This window comes from Oncorhynchus keta, chromosome 13 (assembly GCF_023373465.1).
Source record: "Oncorhynchus keta strain PuntledgeMale-10-30-2019 chromosome 13, Oket_V2, whole genome shotgun sequence".
Lineage (NCBI taxonomy): Eukaryota > Metazoa > Chordata > Actinopteri > Salmoniformes > Salmonidae > Oncorhynchus > Oncorhynchus keta.
Genome location: NC_068433.1, coordinates 2,754,046 through 2,782,020, shown reverse-complemented (window position 1 = coordinate 2,782,020; position 27,975 = coordinate 2,754,046). Strand labels below are relative to the sequence as shown.

At 50.4% G+C, this 27,975-nt stretch overlaps 2 protein-coding genes and 1 long non-coding RNA gene across 6 annotated transcripts in view; 2 read left to right on the top strand and 1 right to left on the bottom strand.

The window, feature by feature from the left end:
• On the top strand, nt 1-27,969 carry LOC127906910 (reelin domain-containing protein 1-like). The gene is given in 6 exon segments (XM_052460717.1): nt 1-210; nt 11,009-11,055; nt 11,057-11,232; nt 22,260-23,146; nt 26,844-27,014; nt 27,017-27,969. Coding segments are annotated over 6 exon segments (1,731 nt in total). The 5' UTR covers nt 1-2; the 3' UTR covers nt 27,259-27,969.
• Nucleotides 5,743-27,975, bottom strand: part of LOC118392612 (SH3 domain-containing protein 19-like) — a 153,954-nt gene continuing 131,721 nt past the window's right edge. The window contains exon 13 of the transcript XR_008062053.1: nt 5,743-5,954. The gene's annotated coding sequence lies outside the window, so the exon portion shown is untranslated. The remainder of the gene's footprint in view (nt 5,955-27,975) is intronic.
• Nucleotides 7,040-8,528, top strand: LOC127906612 (uncharacterized). Of its 4 annotated transcripts, XR_008062057.1 has the most exons (5): nt 7,040-7,133; nt 7,532-7,645; nt 7,900-7,964; nt 8,075-8,123; nt 8,398-8,528. It is a non-coding gene; the product is annotated as an uncharacterized LOC127906612 (long non-coding RNA). The 4 variants fall into 4 exon arrangements; XR_008062059.1 differs by lacking the exons at nt 7,900-7,964; nt 8,075-8,123 and adding an exon at nt 8,188-8,252 and having other exon boundaries at nt 8,387-8,528; XR_008062060.1 differs by lacking the exons at nt 7,900-7,964; nt 8,398-8,528 and adding an exon at nt 7,759-7,796 and having other exon boundaries at nt 8,048-8,094.

The following is a 27,975-nucleotide window of genomic DNA, read 5'->3' as shown; positions in this document are numbered from 1 at the left end:
CGATGTCCATCTCTCTGTTGTTGCCTCTGTGGGTGGCCATGTCCTTCTCCTTGACTCGTCCCACATTGGGGTTCTCCCGTGGCGCTAGCCCCGCCTCCTGCTTGGAAATGAGTCCCGGTCACATCCGCGCTCAGCCCCAGGATCGTCATCACAGCCACATCACGCTGTATACATCTGCCTCCATGTACCTGCCAGGGGACACAGTGACAGGTAGGGAACTAAATAGTGTACATGGTGACAGGTAGGGAACTAAATAGTGTACATGGTGACAGGTAGGGAACTAAATAGTGTACACAGTGACAGGTAGGGCACTAAATAGTGTACACAGTGACAGGTAGGGAACTAAATAGTGTACATGGGGACAGGTAGGGCACTAAATAGTGTACACAGTGACAGGTAGGGAACTAAATAGTGGACACAGTGACAGGTAGGGAACTAAATAGTGGACACAGTGACAGGTAGGGAACTAAATAGTGTACACAGTGACAGGTAGGGAACTAAATAGTGTACATGGGGACAGGTAGGGAACTAAATAGTGTACATGGTGACAGGTAGGGAACTAAATAGTGTACATGGGGACAGGTAGGGAACTAAATAGTGTACACAGTGACAGGTAGGGAACTAAATAGTGTACATGGGGACAGGTAGGGAACTAAATAGTGTACATGGGGACAGGTAGGGAACTAAATAGTGTACATGGGGACAGGTAGGGAACTAAATAGTGTACATGGTGACAGGTAGGGAACTAAATAGTGTACATGGTGACAGGTAGGGAACTAAATAGTGTACATGGGGACAGGTAGGGAACTAAATAGTGTACATGGTGACAGGTAGGGAACTAAATAGTGTACATGGTGACAGGTAGGGAACTAAATAGTGTACATGGTGACAGGTAGGGAACTAAATAGTGTACATGGTGACAGGTAGGGAACTAAATAGTGTACATGGTGACAGGTAGGGAACTAAATAGTGTACATGGTGACAGGTAGGGAACTAAATAGTGTACATGGGGACAGGTAGGGAACTAAATAGTGTACATGGTGACAGGTAGGGAACTAAATAGTGTACATGGTGACAGGTAGGGAACTAAATAGTGTACATGGTGACAGGTAGGGAACTAAATAGTGTACATGGTGACAGGTAGGGAACTAAATAGTGTACATGGTGACAGGTAGGGAACTAAATAGTGTACATGGTGACAGGTAGGGAACTAAATAGTGTACATGGTGACAGGTAGGGAACTAAATAGTGTACATGGTGACAGGTAGGGAACTAAATAGTGTACATGGGGACAGGTAGGGCACTAAATAGTGTACATGGTGACAGGTAGGGAACTAAATAGTGTACACGGTGACAGGTAGGGAACTAAATAGTGTACACAGTGACAGGTAGGGAACTAAATAGTGTACATGGTGACAGGTAGGGAACTAAATAGTGTACACAGTGACAGGTAGGGAACTAAATAGTGTACATGGGGACAGGTAGGGAACTAAATAGTGTACATGGGGACAGGTAGGGAACTAAATAGTGTACACAGTGACAGGTAGGGAACTAAATAGTGTACATGGGGACAGGTAGGGAACTAAATAGTGTACATGGTGACAGGTAGGGAACTAAATAGTGTACATGGTGACAGGTAGGGAACTAAATAGTGTACATGGTGACAGGTAGGGAACTAAATAGTGTACATGGTGACAGGTAGGGAACTAAATAGTGTACATGGTGACAGGTAGGGAACTAAATAGTGTACATGGGGACAGGTAGGGAACTAAATAGTGTACATGGTGACAGGTAGGGAACTAAATAGTGTACATGGTGACAGGTAGGGAACTAAATAGTGTACATGGTGACAGGTAGGGAACTAAATAGTGTACATGGGGACAGGTAGGGGAACTAAATAGTGTACATGGGGACAGGTAGGGAACTAAATAGTGTACATGGGGACAGGTAGGGAACTAAATAGTGTACACAGTGACAGGTAGGGAACTAAATAGTGTACATGGTGACAGGTAGGGAACTAAATAGTGTACATGGTGACAGGTAGGGAACTAAATAGTGTACATGGTGACAGGTAGGGCACTAAATAGTGTACATGGGGACAGGTAGGGAACTAAATAGTGTACATGGTGACAGGTAGGGAACTAAATAGTGTACATGGTGACAGGTAGGGAACTAAATAGTGTACATGGGGACAGGTAGGGAACTAAATAGTGTACACAGTGACAGGTAGGGAACTAAATAGTGTACATGGTGACAGGTAGGGAACTAAATAGTGTACATGGTGACAGGTAGGGAACTAAATAGTGTACATGGTGACAGGTAGGGAACTAAATAGTGTACACAGTGACAGGTAGGGAACTAAATAGTGTACATGGTGACAGGTAGGGAACTAAATAGTGTACATGGGGACAGGTAGGGAACTAAATAGTGTACATGGGGACAGGTAGGGAACTAAATAGTGTACATGGGGACAGGTAGGAACTAAATAGTGTACATGGGGACAGGTAGGGAACTAAATAGTGTACATGGTGACAGGTAGGGAACTAAATAGTGTACATGGGGACAGGTAGGGAACTAAATAGTGTACATGGGGACAGGTAGGGAACTAAATAGTGTACACGGTGACAGGTAGGGAACTAAATAGTGTACATGGGGACAGGTAGGGAACTAAATAGTGTACACAGTGACAGGTAGGGAACTAAATAGTGTACATGGGGACAGGTAGGGAACTAAATAGTGTACATGGGGACAGGTAGGGAACTAAATAGTGTACATGGTGACAGGTAGGGAACTAAATAGTGTACATGGTGACAGGTAGGGAACTAAATAGTGTACATGGTGACAGGTAGGGAACTAAATAGTGTACATGGTGACAGGTAGGGAACTAAATAGTGTACATGGTGACAGGTAGGGAACTAAATAGTGTACATGGTGACAGGTAGGGAACTAAATAGTGTACACAGTGACAGGTAGGGAACTAAATAGTGTACATGGTGACAGGTAGGGAACTAAATAGTGTACATGGTGACAGGTAGGAACTAAATAGTGTACATGGGGACAGGTAGGGAACTAAATAGTGTACATGGTGACAGGTAGGGAACTAAATACTGTACATGGGGACAGGTAGGGAACTAAATACTGTACATGGGGACAGGTAGGGAACTAAATAGTGTACATGGGGACAGGTAGGGAACTAAATAGTGTACATGGGGACAGGTAGGGAACTAAATAGTGTACATGGGGACAGGTAGGGAACTAAATAGTGTACATGGGGACAGGTAGGGAACTAAATAGTGTACATGGTGACAGGTAGGGAACTAAATAGTGTACATGGGGACAGGTAGGGAACTAAATAGTGTACACAGTGACAGGTAGGGAACTAAATAGTGTACATGGGGACAGGTAGGGAACTAAATAGTGTACATGGGGACAGGTAGGGAACTAAATAGTGTACATGGTGACAGGTAGGGAACTAAATAGTGTACATGGTGACAGGTAGGGAACTAAATAGTGTACATTTGGACAGGTAGGGAACTAAATAGTGTACATGGGGACAGGTAGGGAACTAAATAGTGTACATGGGGACAGGTAGGGAACTAAATAGTGTACATGGTGACAGGTAGGGAACTAAATAGTGTACATGGTGACAGGTAGGGAACTAAATAGTGTACATGGTGACAGGTAGGGAACTAAATAGTGTACATGGGGACAGGTAGGGAACTAAATAGTGTACATGGGGACAGGTAGGGAACTAAATAGTGTACATGGGGACAGGTAGGGAACTAAATAGTGTACATGGTGACAGGTAGGGAACTAAATAGTGTACATGGGGACAGGTAGGGAACTAAATAGTGTACATGGGGACAGGTAGGGAACTAAATAGTGTACATGGGGACAGGTAGGGAACTAAATAGTGTACATGGTGACAGGTAGGGAACTAAATAGTGTACATGGTGACAGGTAGGGAACTAAATAGTGTACATGGGGACAGGTAGGGAACTAAATAGTGTACATGGGGACAGGTAGGGAACTAAACACTGCTATTCTTCTATGTTTGGGACAGGTAGGGCACAGAAATAGTGTACATGGGGACAGGTAGAGATAACTATGACCAACAGTACTGCATTCTTCATGTTTCCAAAATCAGCATTAATCAGAGTTCCACAGAAATAGACAGAAAGAGTTTCCAGTAGATGTTGGAACATTGAGATACACTCCATCTGACCAACAGTATGTGGACACCTCCACTTTCTGAACATCTCATTCCAAAATCATGGGAAGGCATTAAGATGTTGGAAGTTGCTGTATAACCTCCACTTTGCTGCTATAACAGCCTCCACTCTTCTGGGAAGGCTTTTCACTAGATGTTGGAACATTGCTGCTATAACAGCCCCCACTCTTCTAGGAAGGCTTTTCACTAGATGTTGGAACATTGCTGCTATAACAGCCTCCACTCTTCTGGGAAGGCTTTCCACTAGATGTTGGAACATTGCTGCTGTAACAGCCTCCACTCTTCTGGGAAGACTTTCCACTAGATGTTGGAACATTGCTGTGGGGACTTGCTTCCATTCAGCCATAAGAGCATTAGTGAGGACGGGCACTGATGTTGGGCGATTAGGCTGACATTCAGCATTCCAATTTATCCCGAAGGTGTTCGGTGGGGTTGAGGTCAGGGCTCTCTGCAGGCCAGTCAAGTTCTTCCACACCGATCTCGACAAAACATTTCTGTATGAACATCGCTTTGTGCACAGGGGCATTGTCATGCTGAAACAGGAAAGGGCCTTCCCCAAACCGTTGCCACTATGTTGAGAGCACAGAATAGTCTAGAATGTCATTGTATGCTGTAGTGTTAAGATTTCCCATCACTAGAACAAAGGGGCCTGAACCATGAAAAACAGCCACAGACCATTAGTCCTCCACCAACCTTTACAGTTGACACTATACATTCGGGCAGAGAGCGTTCTCCTGGCATCTGACAAACCCAGATTCATCCATGGGACTGCCAGATGGTGAAGCGTGATTCATCCCTCCAGAGAACACATTTCCACTGCTCCAGAGTCCAATGGCGGTGAGCTTTACACCACTCCAGCCAACGCGTGGCATTGTGCATGGTGATCTTTGGCTTGTGTGCGGCTGCTCTGCCATGGAATCCCAATTTATGAAGCTCCCGACTAACAGTTCCTGTGCTGACGTTGCTTCCAGAGGCAGTATGGAACTCGGTAGTGAGTGTTGCAACTGAGGACAGACGATTTTTACGCGCTTCAGCACTCGACGGTTCCACTTCTGGACCGACATTTGACTTGTTGGACGGTGTATGACGGTGCCACGTTGAAAGTCACTGAGCTCTTCAGTACGGGCCATTCTACTAAACAATGTTTGTCTATGGAGATTGCATGGCTGTATGCTTGATTTGAAGGGGTGTCCACATACTTTTGTATAATTCACTGAATCACAATTCCAGTGGGTCAGAAGTTTACATACACTAAGTTGACTGTGCCTTTAAACAGCTTGGAAAATTCTAGAAAATGATGTCATGGCTTTAGAAGCTTCTGATAGGCTAATTGACATAATTTGAGTCAATTGGAGGTGTACCTGTGGATGCTTTTCAAGGCCTGACTTAAAACTCGGTGCCTCTTTGCTTGACATAAAAGTAATCAGCCAAAATTGTAGACCTCCACGAGTCTGGTTCATCCTTGGGAGCAATTTCCAAACACCTGAAGGTACCACGTTCATCTGTACAAACAATAGTACGCAAGTATAAACACCATGGGACCACGCAGCTGTCATACCGCTCAGGAAGGAGTCGCGTTTTGTCTCCTAGAGATTAACGTACCTTGGTGCGAAAAGTGAAAATCAATCCCAGAACAACAGCAAAGGACCTTGTGAAGATGCTGGAGGAAACAGGTACAAAAGTATCTATATCCACAATAAAACGAGTCCTATATCGACATAACCTGAAAGGCCGCTCAGCAAGGAAGAAGCCACTGCTCCAAAACCGCCATAAAAAAGCCAGACTACGGTTTGCAACTGTACATGGGGACAAAGATCGTACTTTGTGGAGAAATGTCCTCTGGTCTAATGAAACAAAAATATAACTGTTTGGCATAACGACCATCGTCATGTTTGGAGGAAAAAAGGGGAGGCTTGCAAGCTGAAGAACACCATCCCAACCGTGAAGCACGGGGGTGGCAGCATCATGTTGTGGGGTGTTTTTGCTGCAGGAGGGACTGGTGCACTTCACAAAATAGATGGTATCATGAGGGAAGAAAATTAGGTGGATATATTGAAGTAACAGCTCAAGACATCAGTCAGGAAGTTAAAGCTTGGTCACAAATGGGTCTTCCAAATGGACAATGACCCCAAGCATACTTCCAAAGTTGTGGCAAAATGGCTTAAGGACAACAAAGTCAAGGTATTGGAGTGGTCATCACAAAGCCCTGACCTCAATCCAATAGAAAATGTGTGAGCAGAACTGAAAAAGCGTGTGTGCGCAAGGAGGCCTACAAACCTGACTCAGTTACACCAGCTCTGTCAGGAGGAATGGGCCAAAATTCACCCAATTTATTGTGGGAAGCTTGTGGAAGGCTACCTGAAACATTTGACCCAAGATATACAATTTAAAGACAAAGCTACCAAATACTAATTGAGTGTATGTAAACTTCTGACCCACTGGGAATGTGATGAAAGAAATAAAAGCTGAAATAAATCATTCTACTATTATTCTGATGTTTCCCATTCTTAAAATAAAGTGGTGATCCTAACTGACCTCAGACAGGGAATTTTAACTAAATGATTAAATGTCAGGAATTGTGAAACGTGATTTTAAATGTATTTGGCTAAGGTGTACGTTAACTTCCGACTTTCAACTGTATTAATTTGTGGATTTACATCGGCCATTTCGTATGATATGTTACGAATTTTCCAAAATGTATGAAATATTATGAATTCCAGCTTGGTGGCTAACGCTAGCTAGGCATTAGGATTATGTTTAGGAGTTAGATTAAAGGGTTAAGGTTATGGTTAGGTGGTTAGTTAAAAGGGTTAAGGTTATGGTTAGGTGAAGGGGTTAGTTAAAAGGGTTAAGGTTATGGTTAGGTGAAGGGGTTAGTTAAAAGGGTTAAGGTTATGGTTAGGTGAAGGGGTTAGTTAAAATGGTTAAGGTTATGGTTAGGTGAAGGGGTTAGTTAAAAGGGTTAAGGTTAGGTGAAGGGGTTAGTTTAAAGGGTTATGGTTAGGTGAAGGGGTTAGTTAAAAGGGTTATGGTTAGGTGAAGGGGTTAGTTAAAAGGGTTAAGGTTAGGTGGTTAGTTTAAAGGGTTAAGGTTATGGTTAGGTGAAGGGTTAGTTTAAAAGGGTTATGGTTAGGTGAAGGGTTTAGTTAAAGGGTTATGGTTAGTTTAAAGGTTTGGTTAGGTTATGGTTAGGTGAAGTGGGTTAGTTGAAGGGGTTGGTTAAGGGTTATGGTTAGGTGAAGGGGTTAGTTTAAAGGGTTATGGTTAGGTGAAGGGGTTAGTTTAAAGGGTTATGGTTAGGTGAAGGGGTTAGTTAAAAGGGTTAAGGTTATGGTTAGGTGAAGGGGTTAGTTAAAAGGGTTAAGGTTATGGTTAGGTGAAGGGGTTAGTTAAAAGGGTTAAGGTTATGGTTAGGTGAAGGGTTAGTTAAAATGGTTAAGGTTATGGTTAGGTGAAGGGGTTAGTTAAAAGGGTTAAGGTTATGGTTAGGTGAAGGGGTTAGTTAAAATGGTTAAGGTTATGGTTAGGTGAAGGGGTTAGTTAAAAGGGTTAAGGTTATGGTTAGGTGAAGGGGTTAGTTTAAAAGGGTTAAGGTTAGGTGAAGGGGCTAGTTAAAAGGGTTAAGGTTATGGATAGGTGAAGGGGTTAGTTAAAAGGGTTATGGTTAGGTGAAGGGGTTAGTTAAAAGGGTTAAGGTTATGGTTAGGTGAAGGGGTTAGTTAAAAGGGTTAAGGTTTATGGTTAGGTGAAGGGGTTTAGTTAAAAGGGTTAAGGTTATGGTTAGGTGAAGGGGTTAGTTAAAAGGGTTATGGTTAGGTGAAGGGGTTAGTTAAAATGGTTAAGGTTATGGTTAGGTGAAGGGGTTAGTTAAAAGGGTTAAGGTTATGGTTAGGTGAAGGGGTTAGTTTAAAGGGTTATGGTTAGGTGAAGGGGTTAGTTAAAAGGGTTATGGTTAGGTGAAGGGGTTAGTTAAAAGGGTTAAGGTTATGGTTAGGTGAAGGGGTTAGTTAAAAGGGTTAAGGTTATGGTTGAAGGGGTTAGTTAAAAGGGTTAAGGTTATGGTTAGGTGAAGGGGTTAGTTAAAGGGTTATGGTTAGGTGAAGGGGTTAGTTTAAAGGGTTATGGTTAGGTGAAGGGGTTAGTTAAAGGGTTAAGGTTATGGTTAGGTGAAGGGGTTAGTTTAAAGGGTTAAGGTTATGGTTAGGTGAAGGGGTTAGTTAAAAGGGTTAAGGTTATGGTTAGGTGAAGGGGTTAGTTAAAAGGGTTAAGGTTATGGTTAGGTGAAGGGGTTAGTTAAAAGGGTTATGGTTAGGTGAAGGGGTTAGTTTAAAGGGTTAAGGTTAGGTGAAGGGGTTAGTTAAAAAGGTTATGGTTAGGTGAAGGGGTTAGTTAAAGTTAGGGTTATGGTTAGGTGAAGGGTTAGTTTAAAGGGTTAGGGTTAGGTGAAGGGGTTAGTTTAAAGGGTTAGGGTTAGGTGAAGGGTTAGTTTAAAGGGTTATGGTTAGGTGAAGGGGTTAGTTAAAGGGTTATGGTTATGGTTAGGTGAAGGGGTGAGTTAAAAGGGTTAAGGTTAGGGTTAGGGAAGGGGTTAGTTTAAAGGGTCAAGGTTAGGGTTAGGTGAAGGGTTATCTAACATGCAAAGTAGCTAAAAAGTAGTAAGTATTTGAAATGTTGCTAATTAGCTAAAATGCTCAAGTTGTCTGTGATGAGATTCAAACTCTCAACCTGCTAGGTTGGCGTTATACACCAATGTTTACTAGGATTAAATGTCAGGAAATGTGAAAACTGAGTTTAAATGTATTTGGCAAAGGTGTATGTGAACTTCTGACTTCAACTGTATATACAGTATAGACTGTTATGACTTCAACTGTATATACAGTATAGACTGTTATGACTTCAACTGTATATACAGTATAGACTGTTATGACTTCAACCATATACTGTATAGACTGTTATGACTGTAAACCATCTGTATATACAGTATAGACTGTTATGACTTCAACTGTATATACAGTATAGAGTGTTATGACTTCAACTGTATATACAGTATAGAGTGTTATGACTTCAACTGTATATACAGTATAGACTGTTATGACTTCAACTGTAAACAGTATAGACTGTTATGACTTCAACTGTATACAGTATAGACTGTTATGACTTCAACTGTATATACAGTATAGACTGTTATCTCAGCTGTATACAGTATAGAGTGTTATGACTTCAACTGTATATACAGTATAGAGTGTTATGACTTCAACTGTATATACAGTATAGAGTGTTATGACTTCAACTGTATATACAGTATAGAGTGTTATGACTTCAACTGTATATAGTAGACTGTATGACTTGACTGTAATACAGTATAGACTGTTATGACTTCAACTGTATATACAGTATAGACTGTTATGACTTCAACTGTATATACAGTATAGACTGTTATGACTTCAACTGTATATACAGTATAGACTGTTATGACTTCAACTGTATATACAGTATAGACTGTTATGACTTCAACTGTATATACAGTATAGACTGTTATGACTTCAACTGTATATACAGTATAGACCATGACTTCAACTGTATATACAGTATAGAGTGTTATGACTTCAACTGTATATACAGTATAGACTGTTATGACTTCAACTGTATATACAGTATAGAGTGTTATGACTTCAACTGTATATACAGTATAGAGTGTTATGACTTCAACTGTATATACAGTATAGACTGTTATGACTTCAACTGTATATACAGTATAGACTGTTATGACTTCAACTGTATATACAGTATAGAGTGTTATGACTTCAACTGTATATACAGTATAGACTGTTATGACTTCAACTGTATATACAGTATAGAGTGTTATGACTTCAACTGTATATACAGTATAGACTGTTATGACTTCAACTGTATATACAGTATAGACTGTTATGACTTCAACTGTATATACAGTATAGACTGTTATGACTTCAACTGTATATACAGTATAGACTGTTATGACTTCAACTGTATATACAGTATAGAGTGTTATGACTTCAACTGTATATACAGTATAGACTGTTATGACTTCAACTGTATATACAGTATAGAGTGTTGTGACTTCAACTGTATATACAGTATAGAGTGTTGTGACTTCAACTGTATATACAGTATAGACTGTTATGACTTCAACTGTATATACAGTATAGACTGTTATGACTTCAACTGTATATACAGTATAGACTGTTATGACTTCAACTGTATATACAGTATAGACTGTTATGACTTCAACTGTATATACAGTATAGACTGTTATGACTTCAACTGTATATACAGTATAGACTGTTATGACTTCAACTGTATATACAGTATAGACTGTTATGACTTCAACTGTATATACAGTATAGAGTGTTATGACTGTAAACCGTCTCAGCTGTATAGTGTGTTATGACTGTAAACCATCTCAGCTGTATAGACTGTTATGACTGTAAACCATCTCAGCTGTATATACAGTATAGAGTGTTATGACTGTAAACCATCTCAGCTGTATATACAGTATAGAGTGTTATGACTGTAAACCATCTCAGCTGTATAGTGTGTTATGACTGTAAACCATCTCAGCTGTATAGTGTGTTATGACTGTAAACCATCTCAGCTGTATAGTGTACAGTCGTTCTAAGTCAGTCAGGATCCAATGGGACCATGTTATGTGCATGTTGTGTTGATAGATGCGTATAGTAGTGAATACCTTTATTAATAGTCATGTACTGTGACACTACCCTGTCCCTGTTTCCATAGTGACGGCACGGAGTACCCGAGACTTCATGGGGTTCCTTCTACAGGCTGTATAGTGTCGGGGACGGGGGCAGGGTGGCGGGCACATGGACTGTAACCCCTCCCGAACACACACCCAGCGTTGCCTCGGCGATAGACTCCCTCACGCACTCTGACAAACAGCTGAAGAGAAATCTGTCATTTGTCTGGAGGGCCCCAGATACATCTCTAGGAGATATACGTTTCTAGTGAGTAGAGGAGGAAGAGGAGGAGGATGAGGAGGAAGGGGGAGGAGAGGAGGGGAGGATGAGGAGGAGAGGAGGGGGAGGAGGAAGGACCTAGATCTAGGAGATACACGTTTCAGCTGTAGGGGGAGTGGGGGAGGAGGATGATGAGAGGAGGGGGAGGAGGAGGGGAGGAGAGGAGGGGAGGAGGAGAAACCATCTCAGCTGTATGAGTAGAGGAGGAAGAGGAGGAGGATGAGGAGGAGGGGGAACCAGGAGGGGAGGGGAGGGGAGGAGTAGGGGGAGGAGGAGAGAGGAGGTCCCTAGATACAGTAGGAGATATACGTTTCTAGTGACAGAGGAGGAAGAGGAGATGAGGAAAGGAGGAGGAGGAGAGGGGAGGAGGAGGAGGGGGGAGGAGGAGGAGGGGGAGGAGAGGAGGGGGGAGGAGGAGAGAGGAGGTCTCAGCTCCAGGAGATATACGTTTCTAGTGAGTAGAGGAGGAAGAGGAGGAGGATGAGGAGGAGGGGGAGGAGAGGAGGGGAGGAGGAGGGGGAGGAGAGGAGGGGAGGACTGTAAACCTAGATCTCTAGGAGATATATAGTGTAGAGGAGGAAGAGGAGGAGGATGAGGAGGAGGGGGAGGAGAGGAGGGGGACAGGAGAGAGGAATACAGCTCTCAGCTAGTGAGTAGAGGAGGAAGAGGAGGAGGATGAGGAGGAAGGGGGAGGAGAGGGGAGGGGAGGGTAGGGGGAGGAGAGAGGAGGGGACTGAGGGGAGGAGGAGAGGAGGGAGGTCCCAGATACAGCTAGGAGATATACATTTTAGTGAGTAGAGGAGGAAGAGGAGGAGGATGAAAGGGGGAGGAGAGGAGGGGAGGGAGGAGGGGGAGGAGAGGGGAGGAGGAAGGTCCCATCTCTAGGAGCTGTAGAGGAGGAAGAGGGGAGGAGGATAGGGGGAGAGGGGGAGGAGGAGGAGGGGGATGACTGTACAAACCATCTCTAGTGAGCTGAGGATAGGGGGAGGAGAGGAGGGGGAGGAGGTGGGGAGGAGGAGGGGGAGGAGAGGAGGAGGGGGAGGAGGGAGGAGCAGGAGAGAGGACCCAGATACAGTAAGACCATCTCAGAGGAGGAAGTATAGAGGAGGAAGGGGGATGACTGGGGAAGGAGAGAGGAGGTCTCAGCTAGGAGATATAGTGTGAGTAGAGGAGGAAGAGGAGGAGGATGAAAGGGGAGGAGAGGAGGGGAGGAGGGGAGGGAGAGGGGAGGGGGAGGAGAGGAGGGGGGAGGAGAGGGAGGAGAGGAGGTCTCAGCTCTAGGAGATACTGTTATGATAGGTCTACAGCTAGGAGATATAGTAGTGCAGAGGAGGAAGAGGAGGAGGACTGTAAACCATCTACAGCTGTATAGTGAGGAGGAAGAGGAGGAAGAGATGAAGGGGATGAGGAGGGGAGGAAACCATCTCAGCTGAGGGGGAGGAGGAGGGGGAGGAGAGGAGGGGGAGGGAGGAGAGAGGAGGTCCCTGATACAGCTCTAGGAGACCATCTCAGCTGAGATGAGGATAGTGTGAGGGGGATGAGGGGGGGGATGACTGTAGGGGACCATCCCTAGATACAGCTAGGAGATATAGTCTAGTTAGAGGAGGAAGAGGAGGACTGAGGAGGGAGAAGGGGGACCATCTCAGCTGATATAGTGTGAAGAGGAGGAGGATGAGGAGGAAGGGGAGGAGAGGAGGGGGAGGAGGAGGGGGGAGGAGAGGAGGGGGGGAGGAGGGGGAGGAGAGGAGGGGAGGAGGAGAAAGGTCCCAGATACAGCTCTAGGAGATAGCTAGTGAGTAGAGGAGGAAGAGGAGGAGGATGTTAGGGGAGGAGGAGGGGGACTGTAAAGGTCCCTAGATCTACAGCTAGGAGATATACGTTTCTAGTGAGTAGAGGAGGAAGAGGAGGAGGATGTAGGGGAGGAGGAGGAGGGGGGAGGAGGAGGGGGAGGAGAGGAGGAGGAGGGGAGGGGAGGAGAGGAGGGGAGGAGGAGAGGAGGTCAGATACAGCTCTAGGAGATATACGTTTCTAGTGAGTAGAGGAGGAAGAGGAGGAGGATGAGGAGGAGGGGGATGAGGGGGAGGAGGAGGGGGAGGAGAGGAGGGGAGGAGGAGAGAGGAGGTCCCTAGATACAGCTCTAGGAGATATAATGTTTCTAGTGAGTAGAGGAGGAAGAGGAGGAGGATGAGGAGGAGGGGGGGGAGGAGGGGGAGGAGGAGGGGAGGGGAGAGGAGGGGAGGAGGGAGGAGAGGAGGGGGAGGAGGAGAGAGGAGGTCCCTATACAGCTCAGGAGATATATGCTTTCTAGTGAGTAGAGGAGGAAGAGGTGAGGAGGAGGGGGAGGATGAGGGGAGGAGGAGGGGGAGGAGAGGAGGGGGAGGAGGAGAGAGGATAGATACAGCTCTAGGAGATATATATCTAGTGAGTAGAGGAGGAAGAGGAGGAGGATGAGGAAACCAGGGGGAGGAGAGGAGGGGAGGAGGAGGGGGAGGAGAGGAGGGGAGGAGGAGGGGGAGAGGAGGTCAGATACAGCTCTAGGAGATATAGTCTAGTGAGTAGAGGACTGAGGAATGAGGAGGAGGGGCTGAGGGAGGGGGGGGGGAGAGGAGAGAGGAGGTCCCTAGATACAGCTTCTAGGAGATATACGCTTTCTAGTGTAGAGGAGGAAGAGGAGGAGGATGAGGAAGGGGGAGGAGAGGAGGGGAGGGAGGAGGGGGAGGAGACCAGGGGAGGAGGAGGGGGAGCTGAGAGAGGGAGGTCCCTAGATACAGCTCTAGGAGATATACGTTTCTAGTGAGTAGAGGAGGAAGAGGAGGAGGATGAGGAGGAGGGGGGGAGGAGGAGGGGGGAGGAGGGGGGGGGAGAGGGAGGGGAGGAGGGAGAGGAGGTCCCTAGATACAGCTCTAGGAGATATACGTTTCTAGTGAGTAGAGGAGGAAGAGGAGGAGGATGAGGAGGAGGGGGAGGAGAGGAGGGGGAGGAGGAGGAGGAGGAGATAGGGGGAGGTCTGAATACCTTTTAGGAGAGAGAGGAGAGGAGGAGGAGGAGGAGGAGGAGAGGGAGGAGGAGGAGGAGAGGAGGAGGTCCCTAGATACAGCTCTAGGAGATATACGTTTCTAGTGAGTAGAGGAGGAAGAGGAGGAGGATGAGGAGGAGGGGGAGGAGAGGAGGGGAGGAGGAGGGGGAGGAGAGGAGGGGGAGGAGGAGAGAGAGAGGTCCCAGATACAGCCTCTAGGAGATATACGTTTCTAGTGAGTAGAGGAGAAGAAGAGATGAGGAGGAGGGGGAGGGGGAGGGGAGGAGGAGAGGAGGAGAGGGGGGGGGAGGAGCAGAGAGGAGGTCCCTAGATACAGCTCTAGGAGATATACGTTTCTAGCTGAGGAAGTGAGGAGGAGGAGGAGGTTCTGACAAGAGGAGTCAGAGAAGGAGGTCCCAGATCAGCTCCAGGAGATATGTCTAGTGAGGAGGAGGGAAGAGGAGGAGGGGGAGGAGGAGGGGGAGGAGGAGGGGGAGGGAGGAGGAGAGAGGAGGTCCTAGATACATCTCTAGGAGATATACGTTTCTAGTGAGTAGAGGAGGAAGAGGAGGAGGATGAGGAGGGAGGAGGGAGGAGGAGGAGGAGGAGGAGGGAGGGGGAGGAGAGGAGGGGGAGGAGGAGAGAGGAGGTCCCTAGATACAGCTCTAGGAGATATACGTTTCTAGTGAGTAGAGGAGGAAGAGGAGGAGGATGAGGAGGAGGGGGAGAAGAGGAGGGGGAGGAGGAGGGGGAGGGAGGGAGGGGGAGGAGGAGAGAGGGAGGTCCCTACATACAGCTCTAGGAGATATACGTTTCTAGTGAGTAGAGGAGGAAGAGGAGGAGGATGAGGAGGAGGGGGAGGAGAGGAGGGGGAGGGGAGGAGGAGAGGAGGTCCCTAGATACAGCTCTAGGAGATATACGTTTCTAGTGAGTAGAGGAGGAAGAGGAGGAGGATGAGGAGGAGGAGGGGGAGGAGAGGAGGGGGAGGAGGAGAGAGGAGGTCCCAGATACAGCTCTAGGAGATATACGTTTCTAGTGAGTAGAGGAGGAAGAGGAGGAGGATGAGGAGGAGGGGGGAAGGGAGGAGGAGGGGAGGAGGGGGAGGAGGAGAGAGGAGGTCCCTAGATACAGCTCCAGGAGATATACGTTTCTAGTGAGTAGAGGAGGAAGAGGAGGAGGATGAGGAGGAGGGGGAGAGGAGGGGGAGGAGGAGGGGGAGGAGAGGAGGGGAGGAGGAGAGAGGAGGTCCCTAGATACAGCTCTAGGAGATATACGTTTCTAGTGAGTAGAGGAGGAAGAGGAGGAGGATGAGGAGGAGGGGGAGGAGAGGAGGGGGGAGGAGGAGAGAGGAGGTCCCTAGATACAGCTCTAGGAGATATACGTTTCTAGTGAGTAGAGGAGGAAGAGGAGGAGGATGAGGAGGAGGGGGGAGGAGAGGAGGGGGAGAGGAGAGAGGAGGTCCCTAGATACAGCTCTAGGAGATATACGTTTCTAGTGAGTAGAGGAGGATGAGGAGGAGGATGAGGAGGAGGGGGGAGGAGAGGAGGGGGAGGAGGAGAAGAGGAGGTCCCTAGATACAGCTCTAGGAGATATACGTTTCTAGTGAGTAGAGGAGGATGAGGAGGAGGATGAGGAGGAGGGGGGAGGAGAGGAGGGGGAGGAGGAGAGAGGAGGTCCCCAGATACAGCTCTAGGAGATATACGTTTCTAGTGAGTAGAGGAGGAAGAGGAGGAGGGGGGAGGAGAGGAGGGGGAGGAGGAGGAGGAGGTCCCTAGATACAGCTCTAGGAGATATACGTTTCTAGTGAGTAGAGGAGGAAGAGGAGGAGGATGAGGAGGAGGGGGAGGAGAGGAGGGGGAGGAGGAGAGAGGAGGTCCCTAGATACAGCTCTAGGAGATATACGTTTCTAGTGAGTAGAGGAGGAAGAGGAGGAGGATGAGGAGGAGGGGGAGGAGAGGAGGGGGGGAGGAGGAGAGAGGAGGTCCCTAGATACAGCTCTAGGAGATATACGTTTCTAGTGAGTAGAGGAGGAAGAGGAGGAGGATGAGGAGGAGGGGGGGGAGGAGGGGGAGGGGAGGAGGAGGAGAGGAGGTCCCTAGATACAGCTCTAGGAGATATACGTTTCTAGTGAGTGAGGAGGATGAGGAGGAGGGGGAGGAGAGGAGGGGGGGAGGAGAGAGGAGGTCCCTAGATACAGCTCTAGGAGATATACGTTTCTAGTGAGTAGAGGAGGAAGTGGAGGAGGATGAGGAGGGAGGGGGAGGAGAGGGAGGGGAGGAGGAGAGAGGAGGTCCCTAGATACAGCTCTAGGAGATATACGTTTCTAGTGAGTAGAGGAGGAAGTGGAGGAGGATGAGGAGGAGGGGGAGGGAGGAGGGGGAGGAGGAGAGGAGGTCCCTAGATACAGCTCTAGGAGATATACGTTTCTAGTGAGTAGAGGAGGAAGAGGAGGAGGATGAGGAGGAGGGGGAGGGGGAGGAGAGGAGGGGGAGGAGGAGAGAGGAGGTCCCTAGATACAGCTCTAGGAGATATACGTTTCTAGTGAGTAGAGGAGGAAGAGGAGGAGGATGAGGAGGAGGGGGAGGAGAGGAGGGGGAGGAGGAGAGAGGAGGTCCCTAGATACAGCTCTAGGAGATATACGTTTCTAGTGAGTAGAGGAGGAAGAGGAGGAGGATGAGGAGGATGAGGGGGGAGGGGAGGGGGAGCAGGAGAGAGGAGGTCCCTAGATACAGCTCTAGGAGATATACGTTTCTAGTGAGTAGAGGAGGAAGTGGAGGAGGATGAGGAGGAGGGGGAGGAGAGGAGGGGAGGAGAGAGAGGAGGTCCCTAGATACAGCTCTAGGAGATATACGTTTCTAGTGAGTAGAGGAGGAAGAGGAGGAGGATGAGGAGGAGGGGGAGGAGAGGAGGGGGAGGAGGAGAGAGGAGGTCCCCAGATACAGCTCTAGGAGATATAGTTTTCTAGTGAGTAGAGGAGGAAGAGGAGGAGGATGAGGAGGAGGGGGAGGAGAGGAGGGGGAGCAGGAGAGAGGAGGTCCCTAGATACAGCTCTAGGAGATATACGTTTCTAGTGAGTAGAGGAGGAAGAGGAGGAGGATGAGGAGGAGGGGGAGGAGAGGAGGGGGAGCAGGAGAGAGGAGGTCCCTAGATACAGCTCTAGGAGATATACGTTTCTAGTGAGTAGAGGAGGAAGAGAGGAGGATGAGGAGGAGGGGGAGGAGAGGAGGGGAGGAGGAGAGAGGAGGTCCCTAGATACAGCTCTAGGAGATATACGTTTCTAGTGAGTAGAGGAGGAGGATGAGGAGGAGGGGGAGGAGAGGAGGGGAGGAGGAGAGAGGAGGTCCCTAGATACAGCTCTAGGAGATATACGTTTCTAGTGAGTAGAGGAGGAAGAGGAGGAGGATGAGGAGGAGGGGGAGGAGAGGAGGGGAGGAGGAGAGAGGAGGTCCCTAGATACAGCTCTAGGAGATATACGTTTCTAGTGAGTAGAGGAGGGAGGAGGGAGGAGGGGGAGGAGAGGAGGGGAGCAGGAGAGAGGAGGTCCCTAGATACAGCTCTAGGAGATATACGTTTCTAGTGAGTAGAGGAGGATGAGGAGGAGGGGGGAGGAGAGGAGGGGGAGGAGGAGAGAGGAGGTCCCTAGATACAGCTCTAGGAGATATACGTTTCTAGTGAGTAGAGGAGGATGAGGAGGAAGGGGGAGGAGAGGAGGGGGAGGAGGAGAGAGGAGGTCCCTAGATACAGCTCTAGGAGATATACGTTTCTAGTGAGTAGAGGAGGAAGAGGAGGAGGATGAGGAGGAGGGGGGAGGAGAGGAGGGGGAGGAGGAGAGAGGAGGTCCCTAGATACAGCTCTAGGAGATATACGTTTCTAGTGAGTAGAGGGAGGAAGAGGAGGAGGATGAGGAGGAGGGGGAGGAGAGGAGGGGGAGGAAGAGAGAGGAGGTCCCTAGATACAGCTCTAGGAGATATACGTTTCTAGTGAGTAGAGGAGGAAGAGGAGGAGGATGAGGAGGAGGGGGGAGGAGAGGAGGGGGAGGAGGAGAGAGGAGGTCCCTAGATACAGCTCTAGGAGATATACGTTTCTAGTGAGTAGAGGAGGATGAGGAGGAGGGGGGAGGAGAGGAGGGGGAGGAGGAGAGAGGAGGTCCCTAGATACAGCTCTAGGAGATATACGTTTCTAGTGAGTAGAGGAGGAAGAGGAGGAGGGGGGAGGAGAGGAGGGGGGGGAGGAGAGAGGAGGTCCCTAGATACAGCTCTAGGAGATATACGTTTCTAGTGAGTAGAGGAGGAAGAGGAGGAGGATGAGGAGGAGGGGGGAGGAGAGGAGGGGGGAGGAGGAGAGAGGAGGTCCCTAGATACAGCTCTAGGAGATATACGTTTCTAGTGAGTAGAGGAGGAAGAGGAGGAGGATGGGGGAGGAGAAGAGGAGGGGAGGAGGAGAGAGGAGGTCCCTAGATACAGCTCTAGGAGATATACGTTTCTAGTGAGTAGAGGAGGATGAGGAGGAGAGGAGGAGGGGGAGAAGAGGAGGGGAGCAGGAGAGAGGAGGTCCCTAGATACAGCTCTAGGAGATATACGTTTCTAGTGAGTAGAGGAGGATGAGGAGGAAGGGGAGGGAGAGGGGGGGAGGAGAGAGGAGGTCCCTAGATACAGCTCTAGGAGATATACGTTTCTAGTGAGTGAGGAAGAGGAGGAGGATGAGGAGGAGGGGAGGAGAGGAGGGGGAGGAGGAGAGAGGAGGTCCCTAGATACAGCTCTAGGAGATATACGTTTCTAGTGAGTAGAGGAGGAAGAGGAGGAGGGAGGAGGAGGGGGAGGAGAGGAGGGGGAGGAGGAGAGAGGAGGTCCCTAGATACAGCTCTAGGAGATATACGTTTCTAGTGAGTAGAGGAGGATGAGGAGGAGGGGGGAGGAGAGGAGGGGAGGAGGGAGAGAGGAGGTCCCTAGATACAGCTCTAGGAGATATACGTTTCTAGTGAGTAGAGGAGGATGAGGAGGAGGGGGGAGGAGAGGAGGGGGAGGAGGAGAGAGGAGGTCCCTAGATACAGCTCTAGGAGATATACGTTTCTAGTGAGTAGAGGAGGAAGAGGAGGAGGATGAGGAGGAGGGGGGAGGAGAGGAGGGGGAGGAGGAGAGAGGAGGTCCCTAGATACAGCTCTAGGAGATATACGTTTCTAGTGAGTAGAGGAGGAAGAGGAGGAGGATGAGGAGGAGGGGGAGGAGAGGAGGGGGAGGAGGAGAGAGGAGGTCCCTAGATACAGCTCTAGGAGATATACGTTTCTAGTGAGTAGAGGAGGATGAGGAGGAGGGGATGAGGGAGGGGGGGAGGCAGGAGAGAGGAGGTCCCTAGATACAGCTCTAGGAGATATACGTTTCTAGTGAGTAGAGGAGGATGAGGAGGAGGGGGAGAGAGGAGGGGAGGAGGAGAGAGGAGGTCCCTAGATACAGCTCTAGGAGATATACGTTTCTAGTGAGTAGAGGAGGAAGAGGAGGAGGATGAGGAGGAGGGGGAGGAGAGGAGGGGAGGAGGAGAGAGGAGGTCCCTAGATACAGCTCTAGGAGATATACGTTTCTAGTGAGTAGAGGAGGAAGAGGAGGAGGAGGGAGGAGGGGAGGAGGGAGGAGGAGGAGAGAGAGGAGGTCCCTAGATACAGCTCTAGGAGATATACGTTTCTAGTGAGTAGAGGAGGAAGAGGAGGAGGATGAGGGGAGGGGGAGGAGGGGAGGAGGAGAGAGGAGGTCCCAGATACAGCTCTAGGAGATATACGTTTCTAGTGAGTAGAGGAGGAAGAGGAGGAGGATGAGGAGGAGGGGGGGAGGAGAGGGAGGGGGAGGAGGAGAGAGGAGGTCCCTAGATACAGCTCTAGGAGATATACGTTTCTAGTGAGTAGAGGAGGAAGAGGATGAGGGGAGGAGGAGGGGGAGGAGAGGAGGGGGAGGAGGAGAGAGGAGGTCCCTAGATACAGCTCTAGGAGATATACGTTTCTAGTGAGTAGAGGAGGAAGAGGAGGAGGATGAGGAGGAGGGGGAGGAGGGGGGGGAGGGAGGAGGGGGAGGAGGAGAGAGGAGGTCCCTAGATACAGCTCTAGGAGATATACGTTTCTAGTGAGTAGAGGAGAAGAGGATGAGGAGGAGGGGGGAGGAGAGGAGGGGAGGAGGAGAGAGGAGGTCCCTAGATACAGCTCTAGGAGATATACGTTTCTAGTGAGTAGAGGAGGAAGAGGAGGAGGATGAGGAGGGGGAGAGGGAGGGGGAGGAGGAGAGAGGAGGTCCCTAGATACAGCTCTAGGAGATATACGTTTCTAGTGAGTAGAGGAGGAAGAGGAGGAGGGGGATGAGGAGGAGGGGGAGGAGAGAGGAGGTCCCTAGATACAGCTCTAGGAGGACGGAGTGAGTAGAGGAGGAAGAGGAGGAGGATGGGGAGGAGAGGAGGGGGAGGGAGGAGGAGAGAGGAGGTCCCTAGATACAGCTCTAGGAGATATACGTTTCTGGTGAGTAGAGGAGGAAGAGGAGGAGGATGAGGAGGAGGGGGGAGGAGAGGAGGGGGAGGAGGAGGATGAGGAGGACGGGGAGGAGAGGAGGGGGAGGAGGAGAGAGGAGGTCCCTAGATACAGCTCTAGGAGACATACGCTTCTAGTGAGTAGAGGAGGAAGAGGAGGAGGGGGGGAGGAGGAGAGAGGAGGCCCCTAGATACAGCTCTAGGAGACATACGCTTCTAGTGAGTAGAGGAGGAAGAGGAGGAGGATGAGGAGGAGGGGGGAGGAGAGGAGGGGGAGGAGGAGAGAGGAGGTCCCTAGATACAGCTCTAGGAGATATACGTTTCTAGTGAGTAGAGGAGGATGAGGAGGAGGGGGGAGGAGAGGAGGGGGAGCAGGAGAGAGGAGGTCCCTAGATACAGCTCTAGGAGATATACGTTTCTAGTGAGTAGAGGAGGAAGAGGAGGAGGATGAGGAGGAGGGGGGGGGAGAGGAGGGGGAGGAGGAGAGAGGAGGTCCCTAGATACAGCTCTAGGAGATATACGTTTCTAGTGAGTAGAGGAGGAAGAGGAGGAGGATGAGGAGGAGGGGGAGGAGAGGAGGGGGAGGAGGAGAGAGGAGGTCCCTAGATACAGCTCTAGGAGATATACGTTTCTGGTGAGTAGAGGAGGAAGAGGAGGAGGAGGAGGAGGAGGGGGAGGAGAGGAGGGGGAGGAGGAGAGAGGAGGTCCCTAGATACAGCTCTAGGAGATATACGTTTCTAGTGAGTAGAGGAGGAAGAGGAGGAGGATGAGGAGGAGGGGGAGGAGAGGAGGGGGAGGAGGAGGTCCCTAGATACAGCTCTAGGAGATATACGTTTCTAGTGAGTAGAGGAGGAAGAGGAGGAGGGGGAGGAGGAGGGGGAGGAGAGGGGGAGAGGAGGTCCCCAGATACAGCTCTAGGAGACATATGTTTCTAGTGAGTAGAGGAGGAAGAGGATGAGGGGGAGGAGGAGAGAGGAGGTCCCTAGATACAGCTCTAGGAGATATACGTTTCTAGTGAGTAGAGGAGGAAGAGGAGGAGGGGGAGGAGGAGGGGGGAGGAGAGGAGGGGAGAGGAGGTCCCCAGATACAGCTCTAGGAGACATATGTTTCTAGTAAGTAGAGGATGAAGAGGATGAGGGGGGAGGAGAGGAGGAGGGGAGAGGATGGGGAGGAGGATGAGGAGGAGGAGGAGGAAGGGGAGAGGAGGAGGGGTGAGGAGAGGAGGAGGGGAGAGGATGGGGAGGAGGATGAGGAGGAGGAGAGAGGAAGGGAACTTCTCTAACTGTATTTTAAATCTCTCTCTCTCTCTCTCTCTCTCTCTCTCTCTCTCTCTCTCTCTCTCTCTCTCTCTCTCTCTCTCTCTCTCTCTCTCTCTCTCTCTCTCTCTCTCTCTCTCTCTCTCTCTCTCTCTCTCTCTCTCTCTCTCTCTCTCTCTCTCTCTCTCTCTGTCTCTCTGTCTCTCTGTCTCTCTGTGTCTGTCTGTCTTTCCCTCGCTCAGCATCACGGTGGTCCAGTCATATTTTGTGTACTGGGCACGGATCGAGTCTGCAGTGCTGCATGATAGTAGTGGTGGTTTCCCGGGCTGGGGGAATGCCACTGTGGTGGATAGAGGAAGCTCCCTCTCAGAACTACAGGAAGAGGTCACCACACTCACCAACTCTGCTGCCACAACCATAACCCCTGACCTGTCCCCCAGCCCTGAACCTCTCTCCCTGTCACTGGGTGACGAGACGGATAGAGGGAGGAAGGATGAAGAGATGCAGGTTGGAGGGATGACAGAGGAGGGGATGACAGATAAAGAGATGACAATTGGAGGGATGGAAGGTACATGGCTGAAGCTTCCAGAAACGACCCTGGGCCTGACATCCAGCCCCCAGACCCAGTACCTACCTAACCCAGAGTCTCTGACCAGCCCCCAGACCCAGTACCTACCTAACCCAGAATCTCTGACCAGCCCCCAGACCCAGTACCTACCTAAACCAGAGCCTCTGACCCAGCCTCTAACCAACCCTCAGCCCAGTACAGAACCTCTGACCCAGCCTATAACCAACCTTCAGCCCAGTACAGAACCTCTGACCCAGCCTCTAACCAACCCTCAGCCCAGTACGGAACCTCTGACCCAGCCTCTAACCAATCCTCAGCCCAGCACTGATCCTCTGACCCAGCCTCTAACCAACCCTCAGCCCAGTACAGAACCTCTGACCCAGCCTCTAACCAACTCTCAGCCCAGTACAGAACCTCTGACCCAGCCTCTAACCAACCCTCAGCCCAGTACAGAACCTCTGGCCCAGCCTCTAACCAACCCTCAGCCCAGTACTGAAACTCTGACCCAGCCTCTAACCAACTCTCAGCCCAGTACAGAACCTCTGACCCAGCTTCTAACCGGTACAGAACCTCTGACTCATCCCCTAACCGGTACAGAACCTCTGACTCAGCCTCTAACCGGTACAGAACCTATGACCCAGCCTCTAACCGGTACAGAACCTATGACTCAGCCTCTAACCGGTACAGAACCTATGACTCAGCCTCTAACCGGTACAGAACCTCTGACCCAGCCTCTAACCGGTACAGAACCTATGACTCAGCCTCTAACCGGTACAGAACCTATGACTCAGCCTCTAACCGGTACAGAACCTCTGACTCATCCCCTAACCGGTACAGAACCTATGACCCAGCCTCTAACCGGTACAGAACCTATGGCCCAGCCTCTAACCGGTACAGAACCTATGACCCAGCCTCTAACCGGTACAGAACCTATGACTCAGCCTCTAACCGGTACAGAACCTATGACCCAGCCTCTAACCGGTACAGAACCTATGGCCCATCCTCTAACCGGTACAGAACCTATGACTCATCCCCTAACCGGTACAGAACCTATGACCCAGCCTCTAACCGGTACAGAACCTATGGCCCAGCCTCTAACCGGTACAGAACCTATGGCCCAGCCTCTAACCGGTACAGAACCTATGACCCAGCCTCTAACCGGTACAGAACCTATGACCCAGCCTCTAACCGGTACAGAACCTATGGCCCAGCCTCTAACCGGTACAGAACCTATGACCCACCTTCTAACCGGTACAGAAACTATGACTCAGCCTCTAACCGGTACAGAACCTATGACCCAGCCTCTAACCAGTACAGAACCAGAACAAGACTCCTCCAACCCAGCCACAGACCCGAGCACCAAGGCTCCCCTAACCCTGACACAAACACCCAACCCTGTGGCCACTCTCACTTCATCCTCTTCTCAGCCAACCACTCCCACCTCCACCCAGGAACTCACTCCAACCTCCACCTCGACCCCGACCCAGGAACTCACTCCCACCTCCACCCAGGAACTCACTCCCACCTCCACTCAGGAACTCACTCCAACCTCCACCTCGACCCCGACCCAGGAACTCACTCCCACCTCCACCCAGGAACTCACTCCAACCTCCACCCAGGAACCCACTCCAACCTCCACCCCCACCCAGGAACTCACTCCCACCCCACCCAGGAATTCACTCCCACCTCGACCTCCACCCAGGAACTCACTCCCACCTCCACCCAGGAACTCACTCTCACCTCCACCCAGGAACTCACTCCCACCTCCACCCAGGAACTCACTCCCACCTCCACCCAGGAACTCACTCCAACCTCCACCCAGGAACTCACTCCCACCTCCACCCAGGAACTCACTCCCACCTCCACCCAGGAACTCACTCCCACCTCCACCCAGGAACTCACTCCAACCTCCACCTCCACCCAGGAACTCACTCCCACCTCCACTCAGGAACTCACTCCAACCTCCACCCAGGAACTCACTCCAACCTCCACCTCCACCCAGGAACTCACTCCCACCTCCACCCAGGAACTCACTCCAACCTCCACCCAGGAACTCACTCCAACCTCCACCTCCACCCAGGTACTCACTCCCACCTCCACCCAGGAACTCACTCCAACCTCCACCTCCACCCAGGAACTCACTTCCACCTCCACCCAGGAACCCACTCCAACCTCCACCTCCACCCAGGAACTCACTCCCAGCTCCACCCAGGAACTCACTCCAACCTCCACCCAGGAACTCACTCCAATCTCCACCTCCACCCAGGAACTCACTCCCACCTCCACCCAGGAACTCACTCCCACCTCCACCCAGGAACTCACTCCAACCTCCACCTCCACCCAGGAACTCACTCCCACCTCCACCCAGGAACTTACTCCAACCTCCACCCAGGAACTCACTCCCACCTCCACCCAGGAACTCACTCCAACCTCCACCCAGGAACTCACTCCCACCTCCACCCAGGAACTCACTCCAACCTCCACCTCCACCCAGGAACTCACTCCCACCTCCAACCAGGAACCCACTCCAACCTCCACCTCCACCCAGGAACTCACTCCCACCTCCACCCAGGAACTCACTCCAACCTCCATCCAGGAACTCACTCCAATCTCCACCTCCACCCAGGAACTCACTCCCACCTCTACCCAGGAACCCACTCCCACCTCTACCCAGGAACTCACTCCCACCTCTACCCAGGAACTCACTCCCACCTCCACCCAGGAACTCACTCCCACCTCCACCCAGGAACTCACTCCAACCTCCACCCAGGAACTCACTCCCACCTCCACCCAGGAACTCACTCCAACCTCCACCTCCACCCAGGAACTCACTCCCACCTCTACCCAGGAACCCACTCCCACCTCTACCCAGGAACTCACTCCCACCTCTACCCAGGAACTCACTCCCACCTCCACCCAGGAACTCACTCCCACCTCCACCCAGGAACTCACTCCAACCTCCACCCAGGAACTCACTCCCACCTCCACCCAGGAACTCACTCCAACCTCCACCTCCACCCAGGAACTCACTCCCACCTCCACCCAGGAACCCACTCCAACCTCCACCCAGGAACTCACTCCAACCTCCACCCAGGAACTCACTCCCACCTCCACCCAGGAACTCACTCCAACCTCCACCCAGGAACTCACTCCAATCACCACCTCCACCCAGGAACTCACTCCCACCTCTACCCAGGAACTCACTCCCATCTCCACCCAGGAACTCACTCCCACCTCCACTCAGGAACTCACTCCCACCTCCACCCATGAACTCACTCCAACCTCCACCCAGGAACTCACTCCCACCTCTACCCAGGAACTCACTCCCACCTCCACCCAGGAACTCACTCCCACCTCCACCCAGGAACTCACTCCAACCTCCACCCAGGAACTCACTCCAACCTCCACCAAGGAACTCACTTCCACCTCCACCCAGGAACCCACTCCAACCTCCACCTCCACCCAGGAACTCACTCCCACCTCCACCCAGGAACTCACTCCAACCTCCACCCAGGTACTCACTCCAACCTCCACCTCCACCCAGGAACTCACTCCCACCTCCACCCAGGAACTCACTCCAATCTCCACCTCCACCAAGGAACTCACTCCCACCTCCACCCCCACCCAGGAACTCACACCCACCTCCACCCAGGAACTCACTCCCACCTCCACCCCCACCCAGACACCAACTCCCTCCTCTCATTCCAAGTCCCAGTCCCGTAATAGAGACATGGACATTTCAGCAGTTAACTCAGCAGACTCAACCAAACCCCCAAACCCAAACTCCTTCACTGTCCCCGCATCCACCCCTACCTTCACTTCTACCCATCTACTTCTACCTTCTACATACCCCCAACCAGTACCTTCTCCTGCCCCAATCTCTACCCAGAGCAACCCAGAGCAGGACCCCCTAACCCTAACTTTACCCAGAGCAACCCAGAGCAGGACCCCTAACCCTAACTTTACCCAGAGCAACCCAGAGCAGGACCCCTAACCCTAACTTTACCCAGAGCAACCCAGAGCAGGACCCCTAACCCTAACTTTACCCAGAGCAACCCAGAGCAGGACCCCTAACCCTAACTTTACCCAGAGCAACCCAGAGCGAGACCCTGGCACCATGTTCCCCTTAAAGCTGACGGAGACATCCAATCTTGTGGCCCCCTACCCTCCTTCTCCCTCACCCCACCATAAACCTCCCCGCCCCCCGTCGCTCTCACACCGAACCCCTCACCCTCCAACTCCCCTGGCTCCTCCCAAGCCCACCCCACGTCAAGTCCCCAGCGTAAAGGAGGTTCAATCTCCCAAAACCGCTCAATAGGTCCCCACCCCAACACCAACCCCAACACCAAGACCCGACCTGGAGCTCCAGGAGATGGGAAGATCCCAGACATCGTGGCCAGCCAGAATGCCTGGGAGCTGGGTATTCTTCTGGGCTGTGCATCCGGCTGGGAATGATTCTAGCTATAGGCTTCAGATACCTGTATAGTCAGTACTGTAACAAACGCACCGGGGTGACCCTCAATGACCGCGAACGTGACTACGACCGCAACAGCAACCATGGGGGGTTGATCCACATTCAGGACTGTACTGATCTGGTGAGAATCAGGAGAATCAGGGAGAACAGCTTTGTACTGCTGGCAGAGTATAACCTACTGACGCCAACTGGGAACTGACACAGACAGAGAGAGGGACACAGACTGATTACTGACATCACCTGGGAACTGAGACAGACTGACACAGACAGAGAGAGACAGACAGACAGACAGACAGACAGACAGACAGACAGACAGACAGACAGACAGACAGACAGACAGACAGACAGACAGACAGACAGACAGACAGACAGACAGACAGACAGACAGACAGACAGACAGACAGACAGACAGACAGACAGACAGACAGACAGAACACTGACACCACCAGGAACTTACTAGGGGAGAGAGACTAGTTTAACACTTATTTTACCAGGAGAGAGAGAGAGACTAGTTTACCATTTATTTTACCAGGAGAGAGAGAGAGACTAGTTTACCATTTATTTTACCAGGAGAGAGAAAGAGACCAGTTTAACACTTATTTTACCAGGAGAGAGAGACTAGTTTACCATTTATTTTACCAGGAGAGAGAGAGACTAGTTTAACACTTATTTTACCAGGGGAGAGAGAGAGACTAGTTTACCATTTATTTTACCAGGATAGAGAGAGAGACCAGTTTACCATTTATTTTACCAGGAGAGAGAGAGACTAGTTTAACACTTATTTTACCAGGAGAGAGAGAGACCAGTTTAACACTTATTTTACCAGGAGAGAGAGAGAGACTAGTTTACTATTTATTTTACCAGGAGAGAGAGAGACCAGTTTAACATTTATTTTACCAGGAGAGAGAGAGACCAG